This window comes from Armigeres subalbatus, chromosome 3 (assembly GCF_024139115.2).
Source record: "Armigeres subalbatus isolate Guangzhou_Male chromosome 3, GZ_Asu_2, whole genome shotgun sequence".
Lineage (NCBI taxonomy): Eukaryota > Metazoa > Arthropoda > Insecta > Diptera > Culicidae > Armigeres > Armigeres subalbatus.
The window spans coordinates 40,134,317-40,147,160 of NC_085141.1; the positions used below are offsets into that span (position 1 = coordinate 40,134,317).

General features: G+C 41.3%; 1 protein-coding gene across 1 annotated transcript; it reads left to right on the top strand.

Annotated features, from left to right (window-relative positions):
- Positions 1 to 7,787: 7,787 nt before the first annotated feature.
- LOC134224660 (uncharacterized) lies at positions 7,788 to 11,176 on the top strand. The gene is made up of 4 exons (XM_062704144.1): positions 7,788 to 7,862; positions 10,722 to 10,817; positions 10,880 to 11,002; positions 11,066 to 11,176. The coding sequence occupies exons 1-4, from the start codon at positions 7,800 to 7,802 to the stop codon at positions 11,156 to 11,158; spliced, it is 375 nt and encodes a 124-aa protein (XP_062560128.1). The 5' UTR covers positions 7,788 to 7,799; the 3' UTR covers positions 11,159 to 11,176.
- The last annotated feature ends 1,668 nt before the right edge of the window (positions 11,177 to 12,844 follow it).

Consider the following 12,844-nt stretch of genomic DNA (forward strand, 5'->3'; position numbering starts at 1 on the left):
GTAAACACTTCACAAATTACTGATTTCTCGGTTAACATTTCATTTTACCGGATAAAATCAGTAAAAATTTTTACCGAGCCAAAGTTTTGGATTTAAGTGTGTGGGAAAAATCCGCGTAAAAACCGTGTGTATCCCAAAATCCACGTAAAAATAGTTGCGTAAGATTAAAAAAGGTGATCCAAGTGCTTTTAGTAAAATGCTCCATCCTACCAGTACTCAAAGAGTTGCAGATTATTTTTGTTTCTAAAAATATAGAAAATTATCATAAATAATTATGACAAATTAATTTTATTTAGTTCTTTGTGATCTCATAATGTAAAATCACACAATTTGTCGGAACGTATCACACCTCCCTTTCCTACTTCATAACTGCGGGTTGACTGTACATATCGTGAAACACCGCGAACGCGCTCTCTTACCAAGATGTTGATGATGTGCCTTACGTTATGCTTTTTTTGTAGCGTTTGTTGCACGAAAGCGGTTTCATTGGCAAGGCAAATGCGCGGGAGCACTTGTGCGTCATCGTAGATTCCCCAAAGCACCCACAGTATACTGTAGTGTGAGAAGATTCTTCGATGAATAATCACACTAGTTTACAAAATAAACAGAAATCAAGTGCATTCATGTGAATATATCAATGTACGAAAGTCGTGATTTTACACTGAAATTAATCCACACGTTCAGGCTTCATGTTTGAACAAAATGAATTCATTTATTCATATTTATGGGCTGCGTTAATTTAATTTGTTTCCAATATCTACTAATATGACTGCACATCTGTCTCACTGTATTTTACATCAAATATGTTAAGGGGCTGTCCATAAACCACGTGGACTCTTGAGGGGGGGAGGGATTTCGAAAAAGTCTACGTTAGTCTACGAAGGGGGACGGGGGGGGGGGTATACCAAAAGTCCACGTAGACTTTTTTTTGGATAACAATTTATGCAGCAGCTTTGTGGGAAGTTATTTATTTATCATCAGACTAAGGCCGGAGTGGCCTGTGCTGCACATAAAAGACTTCTCCATTCAGCTCGGTTCATGGCTGCACTTCGCCAGCCACGCAGTCTGCGGAGGGTCCGCAAGTCGTCCTCCACCTGATCGATCCACCTTGCCCGCTGTGCACCTCGCCTTCTTGTTCCCGTCGGATCGTTGTCGAGAACCATTTTCACCGGATTACTGTCCGACATTCTGGCTACGTGCCCGGCCCACCGCAGTCTTCCGATTTTCGCGGTGTGAACGATGGATGGTTCTCCCAACAGCTGATGCAACTCGTGGTTCATTCGCCTCCTCCACGTACCGTCCGCCATCTGCACCCCACCATAAATGGTACGCAACACTTTCCTTTCGAAAACTCCCAGTGCGCGTTGGTCCTCCACGAGCATCGTCCAGGTTTCGTGTCCGTAGAGACCTACCGGTCTTATAAGCGTTTTGTAGATAGTCAGTTTGGTACGGCGGCGAACTCTATTCGATCGAAGCGTCTTGCGGAGTCCAAAGTACGTACGATTTCCAGCCACTATGCGTCTCCGAATTTCTCTGCTGGTATCGTTATCGGCGGTCACCAGTGAGCCCAAGTACACGAATTCTTCAACCACCTCGATTTCGTCACCACCGATAGAAACTCGTGGTGGGTGGCTCACATTGACCTCTCTTGAGCCTCTTCCTATCATGTACTTCGTCTTCGACGTGTTGATGACTAGTCCAATTCGTTTAGCCACCGCCACCTTTGGATCACCGTTTATGTCCTTACACATATCGGGCTGTGGCACGTGGCCCTTACGTGAACGGTTCAACTTCTCATAGAACTTTCGTGTGTTATTAGCGCGGTACAGTTCCTCCGTCTCTTCACGGTCTCGATCTTCCTGCTGGCGCTTTTTCCTCCGGAAAATCGAGTTTTGTCTGTTCCGCGCCCGTTTGTATCGTGCCTCGTTCGCCCTCGTGCGGTGTTGCAGCAATCTCGCCCATGCTGCATTCTTCTCCTCAACTAACTGCTCACATTCGCCGTCATACCAGTCGTTTCTCTGATCCGGAGCCACCGTGCCTAGTGCAGCGGTTGCGGTGCTTCCAATGGCGGATCGAATATCTCTCCAGCCATCTTCAAGAGATGCTGCGCCTAGCTGCTCTTCCGTTGGGAGTGCCACTTCCAGCTGCTGCGCGTAGTCTTGGGCTAGTCTACCGTCTTGTAGCCGCCCAATGTTTAGCCGCGGTGGACGACTCCGACGCGTGTTGATCACCGTCGAGAGTTTTGAGCGCAGGCATACTGCAACGAGGTAGTGGTCGGATTCAATATTCGCACTGCGGTAAGTGCGTACGTTCGTGATGTCGGAGAAGAATTTACCGTCGATTAGAACGTGGTCGATTTGGTTTTCCGTTACTTGATTAGGTGATTTCCATGTGGCCTTGTGGATATTCTTGCGGGGGAAGAAACTGCTTCGGACTACCATTCCGCGGGAGGCTGCAAAGTTTATGCATCGTTGGCCGTTGTCGTTCGATACGGTATGCAGACTATCCGGTCCGATGACCGGTCTATACATTTCCTCCCTTCATACCTGAGCGTTCATGTCACCGATGACGATTTTGACGTCCCGCAGTGGGCATCCATCGTATGTCTGCTCCAGCTGCGCATAGAACGCTTCTTTCTCGTCGTCGGATCTCCCTTCGTGTGGGCAGTGCACGTTGATGATGCTATGGTTGAAGAAACGGCCTTTTATCCTCAACTTGCACATTCTTGCGTTGATTGGCTGCCACCCAATCACGCGTTGGCGCATCTTTCCCAACACTATCAAGCCGGTTCCTAGCTCGTTGGTGGTGACACAGCTTTGGTAGAAGGTAGCCGCTCGATGCCCGCTTTTCCACACTTTCTGTCCTGTCCAGCAGATTTCCTGCAGCGCTACGACATCGAAGTTGCGGGGATGTAATTCATCGTAGATTATCCTATCGCAGCCTGCGAAGCCTAGCGACTAGCAGTTCCATGTTCCAAGCTTCCAATCGTGATCCTTTATTCGTCGCCTAGGTCGTTGCCGATTGTATCGAGTCGTATTATCTTCTATGTCGTTCGTAATAGTTGTTTTTAAAGGCGGCTTATTGGGCCTGCGCAAACCTCCTGTCTCGTCGGAGGGCCGTCGTGTCAGGGCTGTTTAGCGTCCCACCTAACACCAGGACTTGGGCTTGTGCGCTTTGAGCGGCACACGGTCGCTTTGGCGAAGCCTACTTGCGGATACATGCAGCTTTTTATAGAGGTTTAACAGGGCCCACTGTCAAACCCCACCACATCCTAGGCAGGCGCCACAACTCGCAGATGGCCTGGGGAGGGATCGTCAAGCCCTTGGACATAGTCCCTGCTGCCCCCCTGTGGGAAGTTAACTTGTTTGATTTAAAAGATTTTTTTTTGACTGAACCACGGCTTGAAACTACCATGGATTTCACCCGGAAATTCTTCTATGTTGAGCAGGAAAATTCTCCGAAGTGTTCTATGAAAACTTTCGATTTTTTTAAATTTCCACTCGGATTTTACTGCAGTATTTTCGGCTGGAGCTTCTATGAAAACGACAAGTGATTCTTAAGAATTTTTAGGGAAATGATGTCGTACTTCAACGGAAAATTCTTTGGAATATACAAAGGAAGCATTTTGGAATATCAAAAAAAAAGTCATTCGAATTTCCAAAAGACATTCTTTAAAACTTGTAAGGGGATTTTTCCGAAATTTTCGCGAGAAACCCTTCAGAATTTCCACTGGAGATTTTTTAGGAAGTACCTGGGAAACTTTTCTTAATTTCAGTAGAATATTTGCAATTTTTGTAAGAAAGTCTTTATAATTTTCACGAAATATTATTCAAAATTTTGACGAGAAATTCACCAAAATTTCAACTGAAAATTCTTAATAATTTCCTTCGAAAATTATTCGGAAAATTCTTTGGAATGTGGAAATTGCTATAAATTTAAAAAAAGAATTTTAAAAATATCGTAGGAAACCATTCTTAAATTTCACGGGAAATAGTTTGAAATGTTCGTTTAAACTTAAAATTACCACGGGAAATAAATTTAAACTTTCACTGAAAATTACTAATAACGGGAAAACTTTTGGATTTTAGAAGGAGTTATCGTAGTAGCAATCGGCTGCAACCGTACCCTTGATACGGAACGTAGTAACACCCTTGGTAACCAGTTTGTTACAGTGAAAAACTTCAGTTAGTCGTTATCAAGAACTCCTACAAACTAGACGCTATTTTAAATAAAGTTGTTATCTATCCAGATTGAACCGATCGTTCATTTCGTCCCAAAGTACCCGAATCTCAACAGGTTATGGGCTCCAAAGATTTGGCGTGCGGAATTCCACAGTTCCGAGGACGGGAGGATCAATACGAGAACTGGAGTTACAGGGTCAGACTGTTTCTAGATGCAGCCGGTGTTTCGGAAGTGCTAACTGGAACTGTGCCAGACGTAGCTGCCGATAGAGCGAAGTTTGAGGAGTTGGACAGAAAAGCGAAAGCCATGCTGGTGAGCTGTCTTGCTGATGAATGTTTAGAAGTTGTTCGAGAGCGAAACACGGCGAAGGAAATGTGGAGTAGTCTTGAAACAACATTTGCCAAGAAGTCGGTGATCAACCAGACGCTCGTGAGGAAGCAGTTGGCAAGAATGAGAATGCAAGATGAAACAGACATGCGAAATCACCTTCTGGAGTTCGATGGGCTGGTCCGGAAACTGAAAACTGCTGGAGCTACGTTGACAGAGGAGGATTTGGTGTCACAGTTATTTCTGACTCTACCAGAATCATACGATCCGTTGGTTACTGCCTTGGAGAATGTACCGGAGAAAGACCTTACACTGGAACTGGTGAAGCAAAGACTTCTATCTGAAGAATCAAAGCGTAGCGATCGACAAGGAAATATTGGTGACGATAACCCGACGGCTTTTTCGGGAAGTTTGCAACAGCCAAGACAAAAGTTTACTGGAAAATGTCACAAGTGCGGTAAGCGTGGGCACGTGATGAAGAATTGTTGGAAGCAGTATGAAAATGAAGAAGAAGAAGAGGAAGCAGAACATGCAAATAAATCCGTCTCGTTCCTGGCATGTGTAACCGATAGACAAATCACGATGAAACTGGATTCTGGTTGCAGCGATCACTTAGTGAGTGATAAGTCAGTATTCACAAGTCTCAAACAATTGAAAGAACCAGTAGAAGTGAAAGTCGCAAAAGAAGGACAGGTAATGCATGCAAGAATGATTGGAGAGATTCTGGGACTAAGAAGCAACAAAGGTATAGAAGTGAACTTGGAAAACGTGTTGTATGTGCCGGAGCTTCGGGAGAATCTATTATCGGTGTACAAGATGACGAATGCTGATATCCAAGTCAAGTTCAGAAAAAGGGAAGCCTCTTTGAAGAAAAATGGTGAATGTTTTGCAACAGGGAGGCTGAATGGTTGCTTGTATGAGTTGGATTTTTTCAAGACAAGGAAGCGTTCTCAAGAAACCATGTTAAGCTTTATGGCAAGCAACGAGGAGCGGCAGCGAGTAGGTATCTGAATGTGTGATTACGTGAAGCAATATTGGCCGTTTCGAATTCAGAATACAGGAAAGGAACGGATGCTCGATTGAGAGGGAGTGTTATCGTAGTAGCAATCGGCTGCAACCGTACCCTTGATACGGAACGTAGTAGCACCCTTGGTAACCAGTTTGTTACAGTGAAAAACTTCAGTTAGTCGTTATCAAGAACTCCTACAAACTAGACGCTATTTTAAATAAAGTTCTTATCTATCCAGATTGAATCGATCGTTCATTTCGTCCCAAAGTACCCGAATCTCAACAGAAGGAAATTATTGGAATTTCAACGGATGATTATTTAACAAGATATTGCATGGAATTTAGGAGAAAAGCATTGCAATTTTCACGGAAAGTTCATTGGAGTATTATCGGGAAACTTTAAAGGTAATCAATCAAAAAATTTTACGATATTTCCACGAAAAACGAGATTTGGTTTCGGGAGCTATGAACAAAGGGTTAAATTTGATTACACTTCAAATTGATTTTTGTTTTGTTGGATTTTGTTCAGTTCAGTTTTGTTATGTTTGAAATTCGAATTTTATTGTAATATTTACATACTAAAATTGATTTGAACAGCTAAAATGCTTAAAACGTGGTTGATCTCTATATTTTTGATAACCCATATGATACTTTGTAAAATTTAGAAAAGTCTACGTAGACTTCAAAGGGGGAAGGGAGGGGTTTCGAAAAAGTCTACGAAAGTCTACTAGGGGGGACGGGGGGGTTTGAAAATGTGAAATTTCGGTCTAAGTGGTTTGTGTACAGCCCCTAACATAGAGTAGAGTGGGGCAAGAGTGCGCGTGGGGTAAGAGTACGTTTTCGATTTTTTGAAGTAATAAAAAAAGACAGACTAGCAGCACTGCATCAGTTTGACAGGTATTCTGGCCAACTATTATCATGTGTAATTGTAAACGATTTGAATAAACAACAAGGGAGATATGGAGTTAGATAACTTTTTGGGCATTTTGCTAAAAATAATTGGATTTCCGCAACTAGTATTTCATTACCATATATACGTTCAATCAGGTGAACATTATACCATTTCGATAACCTATTGTATAGAGTACTTTATGGTACAGAACACTAATCCGGTTGGTTTCCCAAGAAGTCAAAACCATTACTTGAATAATTATTGGGACTGTGGGGTAAAAGTACGCAGGAACCGGTGGGGCAAGAGTACGCATATGAATCTTCAAGTTATGATGTCAAACCCGTATCTCCGGCCGAAATAAGAGTTCCAAAGCGTAAAGATCCACAACTAAGAAAAAAGGGACAGAATTTGAAATTATCACAAGTTTTTAGGATAAGTTGAAGTAATTCGGTGTTAAAAAGACTTAGCGAACAATGCACTGAAGCGAAATAATGAAATTGTATTAGGACTTGTTGTACACCTAAACATAGTACGAAAACATAATTTCATCTAAATGATAATTTCATTTAATCAAAAGAAACATTCATAAAGTACGCAACGTTTAGCTGGGAGGGGTTGTGAGATGTGTGACGATCCGTATAATTTTTAGAGGATTCATACAAATAGTGTAAGATAGGGGGAGGGGTGATGAAATAGCCAAATTTTACGTTACGTGATTGGTGGACTTTCTTTAAGCAAAATGCCTTTGTATACGCCACGCGAAACCTGATATATATTTTCACCTCTGTAGCTTTTTGTATATATAAAAAACAATGGTTTTTCGCATGAAAGTGCACATTTTTAGGACCCCCTCCTCCTTTAAGAGTTACGTAATCTTTAAATATTCCCTAATATATGCTCATTAAACATCAATTATGTTATTGACTCTTATTTGTATTAATATATACTTAGAGCACATGATTGGATAAATGCGTACTCTTACCCCACCCGATGCGCACTTTTACCCCACCGGTGGGGTAAGAGTGCGTTTTACACTTGTCTTGCAATAAGGGTTCTACTAAAACGAATCTCAATAATTTCAATATTTTTTCCACTGGGTAACATAAAGGAAGAGTATATGAATCATCGCCACTAATTTGATATGCAGAAGCTTGCTTCATAAGGGCCACATGATCGTTTGAAAACTAAGTGCGTACTCTTGCCCCACTCTACTCTAATCTTTAGACTGCAGTCTTTCATGAAATCTACTGGAATGACGCTGCATATTAACGTGAAATCATTGAAGGTTTTAACCAAGTGTATAACCACGTCATTCGAACGTGTTTGGCTTTATGCTTTCACAAACGATGAAACTGAGTTCAAATTTTCAAGATGGCAAACGAGCAAGACGATGTGCAGTTTTATTCCACCGAGGAAAACAGCTTCCCAGAGGATTTGGTCGACGTGCGTAATCGTAAGTTAATATATTTAAATGTTTTATGCAAATTGTGTAATGTTTTTTGCCTTTCTCGTACAACAAAGTTGTACCGAAAGGCTATCATTTCATTCCAAAATCGACATTTTTATAGAAGTCTCGGAGACCCATGATGTTATATACCAATCGACTCAGCTCGTCGAACTGAACAAATGTCGGTCTGTCCGTGTGTATGTGTGTGTGTGTGCACACGAAAACCGAAAAACATTAGCCACTTTTTCATATAGTAATTCTTAACCATTTTTCTCGCAATAAGTTGCATTTGACAGGGGACAAAGTCTTGTTGATCACTATTGAATTTGATAACGATCGGCCATTGCGTTTAAAAGTTATTAAGAAAATGGAATCGAACTATATAAGCGCCATATAAGGTTGGTGTCTTGGCTAAATGCGAGAAAGGCAGTATCACCACTCGGTGAATTAAGTTGGTTTTATTATTGTTTTCATGAAACGGTATTCAATTTGCCGATACCTCATCTGTGGAATCTTTCAAGTCTCAGTTTGAAATAGCGTCAATTCCTTGTGCGGCTGTTGCGAGTTGTGCAGCTACCGGAGAAAATTGCAGTACTCAATTCCAGAAAACCAACAGCTCAAAGGTTATTTAGTTCTTGGTAAATTACAATATTTGACTCGAATAATGTTTTAATTTTACAGCCAGTTCCCAGGAACTCAGAAGTATGCAAAAAAACCGGCTGCGCCACACCGAACATACGCGTTGCAGAATCTGAGCCGTAAAATTTTTCATGGCCATCACGTTTACTGGATTTGAAAATAGAGGTAGGTAGGTATATTCCCTGTTGCATATCACCAAAAAAAAAAAAACACTTCAACTTCACACTTTCCACAGGTCGCAGAGGTCGCCGTTGGTTTGCTGGAATGCAAGAACTTTGAGCTGATAAACTCAATAGAGCAAATTACTGGAACCGCTGAAGCTGAATGAATTCTAGCTGTCCTTCCGGTGGATCCAAAGCAAAGTTCAAGAATAAACGAAGAGCAGAGGAACACGCAACTTTCATCGAGTCCAGAGGCTTCCATACTCGAAGGTAGATGTGGAAAAGAGAACATTATTTCTTCCGGTGGACTTTATACATCCATTGAGTGAAGAAAATATCAGTAACGTTGTATTGGAACACCGACAAACGTTTTCGTCCGCGAATCGTGAAATAAAGGATTCGGAAACCGCAAGTCCAAGTAAACCCCGTAAGGAACCAACGATCAGTCCGGAGAAACCAGATAAGGCAATCAGAAAGGAAAATATTGCATCCGATGATCTAATCGATCCAACTGAAGACAACAGAGTTGGACTTGGAAAACCGAAAACCGTTTTCGGCTGCGAATCGTCAAATAAATGTTTCGGAGACAGCTGGTCCAAGTAAACCTCGTGAGGAATCAACGGTCAGTCCGGAGAAACCAGAGAAGGTAATCGGAAAAAGAGAATTTTGCATCCAATGTTCTAATCGACCTAATTGAAGACGACAGAGTTGAACTAACACCACAGCTTTTGCATCAAAAGATCCTCGGCCGAGATAACATCACACGAGCATCAAAAGGCTTACTTTCTGAGCCGAGGCAACTGGAATTGGCTGCTATAGTTTTGGAATGGCATCTAGTGAATAAAAAGAAGTTATATGAAGACAACTTGAGGAATTACGCCAAATGCATCACTCTTCTTCTCAGAAGTAAACAATCGGTAAGGGCACATTTTATTTTTGATTTGGATTTATATTTGTATTAGATTTTGATTAGATTTTTATTGGATGTGGATTATATTTTGGTATCATTCCTGGTGTTGGAACCGCACAATTATAAAAAGTACAGCATCTTGCATTAAACACATCATCATGCTTTTGCACTGGAAGTGCCCCAGGATGTTGAGTTTTGCCAAAAATTGTTGATCTGTATAAAAAAATCGAAAGATTTGGTGCCAATTTGTTCAAAAACAGTTTTTTTGTTGTTTTCTCGAAATTGTGTAAAATGGATATATGCAGTTTCTCAAACAAATGATTCGAGTGTCATCCAACACAGAAAGTTATTTAAATACTTTAGTGATCACTCGCCGTAAGACGAATTATGTACTACTATTTCATTTAGGGCCTTTTGGGGCCCTCCTTAGCCATGCGGTAAGACGCGCGGCTACAAAGCAACACCATGCTGAGGGTGGCTGGGTTCGATTCCCGGTGCCGGTCTAGGCAATTTTCGGATTGGAAATTGTCTCGACTTCTCTGGGCATAAAAGTATCATCGTGTTAGCCTCATGGATATACGAATGCAAAAATGGTAACTTGGCTTAGAAACCTCGCAGTTAATAACTGTGGAAGTGCTTAATGAACACTAAGCTGCGAGGCGGCTCTGTCCCAGTGTGGGGATGTAATGCCAATAAGAAGAAGAAGAAGATGTAATTGACTGTTTCGATATTCGTTCTGAAACGCCAGATGAGCCAAAAGCAGCAGTTTCTCACTACAGTAATTACATAAAATCTGAAACTGCAAAGTTCCTCATCGTTTTTACCCCATAATAATAATTATAAACACGAAAACCGAAAAACATTAGCCACTTTTTCATATAGTAATTCTTAACCATTTTTCTCGCAATAAGTTGCATTTGACAGGGGACAAAGTCTTGTTGATCACTATTGAATTTGATAACGATCGGCCATTGCGTTTAAAAGTTATTAAGAAAATGGAATCGAACTATATAAGCGCCATATAAGGTTGGTGTCTTGGCTAAATGCGAGAAAGGCAGTATCACCACTCGGTGAATTAAGTTGGTTTTATTATTGTTTTCAGGATACGGTATTCAATTTGCCGAAACCTCATCTGTGGAATCTTTCTTGTCTCAGTTTGGAATAGCGTCAATTCGTTGTGCGGCTGTTGCGAGTTGTGCAGCTACCGGAGAAAATTGCAGTACTCAATTCCAGCAAACCAACAGCTCAAAGGTTATTTAGTTCTTGGTAAATTACAATATTTTAATGTAAATTACAATGTTTTAATTTTACAGCCAGGTCCCAGTAACTCAGAAGTGTGCAAAATAACCGGCTGCACTACTCCGAACATACGCGTTGCAGAATCTGAGCCGTCAAATTTATCATTGCCATCACGTTTACTGGATTTGAAAATAGAGGTAGGTATATTCCCTGTTGCATATCACCAAAAAAAAAACACTTCAACTTCACACTTTCCACAGGTCGCAGAGGTCGCCGTTGGTTTGCTGGAATGCAAGAACTTTGAGCTGATAAACTCAATAGAGCAAATTACTGGAACCGCTGAAGCTGAATGAATTCTAGCTGTCCTTCCGGTGGATCCAAAGCAAAGTACAAGAATAAACGAAGAGCAGAGGAACACGCAACTTTCATCGAGTCCAGAGGCTTCCATACTCGAAGGTAGATGTGGAAAAAAGAACACTATTTCTTCCAGTGGACTTAATACATCCATTGAGTGAAAAAAAAAATCAGTAACGTTGTACTGGAACACCGACAAACGTTTTCGGCTGCGAATCGTCAAATAAAGAATTCGGAAATCGCAAGTCCAAGTAAACCCCGTTGAGAAACAACGATCAGTCCGGAGAAACCAGATAAAGCAATCGGAAAGGAAGGAAAATATTGCATCCGATGATCTAATCGATCCAACTGAAGACAACAGAGTTGTACTGGAAAACCGAAAACCGTTTTCGGCTGCGAATCGTCAAATAAATGTTTCGGAGACAGCTGGTCCAAGTAAACCTCGTGAGGAATCAACGATCAGTCCGGAGAAACCAGAGAAGGTAATCGGAAAAGAGTATTTTGCATCCAATGTTCTAATCGACCCAAATGAAGACGACAGAGTTGAACTAACACCACAGCTTTAACAGCATCTTTTGCAACAAACGATCCTCGGCCGAGATATCATCACTCGAGCATCAAAAGGCTTACTTTCTGAGCGGTGGCAACTGGAATTGGCTGCTATAGTTTTGGAATGGCATCTAGTGAATAAAAAGAAGTTATATGAAGACAACTTGAGGAATTATCGGTAAGTGCACATTTTATTTTTTATTTGAATTCATATTTGTATTAGATTTTTATTGGATGTGGATTATATTTTGGATATATTCCTGCTGTTGGAACCGCACAATTATAAAAAGTACAGCATCTTGCATTAAACACATCATCATGCTTTTGCACTGGAAGTGCCCCAGGATGTTGAGTTTTGCCAAAAATTGTTGATCTGTATAAAAAAATCGAAAGATTTGGTGCCAATTTGTTCAAAAACAGTTTTTTTGTTGTTTTCTCGAAATTGTGTAAAATGGATATATGCAGTTTCTCAAACAAATGATTCGAGTGTCATCCAACACAGAAAGTTATTTAAATACTTTAGTGATCACTCGCCGTAAGACGAATTATGTACTACTATTTCATTTAGGGCCTTTTGGGGCCCTCCTTATCATGCAGTAAGACGCGCGGCTACAAAGCAACACCATGCTGAGGGTGGCTGGGTTCGATTCCCGGTGCCGGTCTAGGCAATTTTCGGATTGGAAATTGTCTCGACTTCTCTGGGCATAAAAGTAGCATCGTGTTAGCCTCATTCATGGATATACGAATGCAAAAATGGTAACTTGGCTTAGAAACCTCGCAGTTAATAACTGTGGAAGTGCTTAATGAACACTAAGCTGCGAGGCGGCTCTGTCCCAGTGTGGGGATGTAATGCCAATAAGAAGAAGAAGAAGATGTAATTGACTGTTTCGATATTCGTTCTGAAACGCCAGATGAGCCAAAAGCAGCAGTTTCTCACTACAGTAATTACAAAAAATCTGAAACTGCAAAGTTCCTCATCGTTTTTACCCCAGGTAGTAATATTTGTTTCATCTCACCAGCCTATGGGGTAGATGTTCCGATAAAAAAAATGTTCAAGACTGTGGAGTCTTGAATATTCTTGAACCTGGAGATGTCGTATTGGCAGATAAAGGCTTTGATATTCGGGACTTGATACT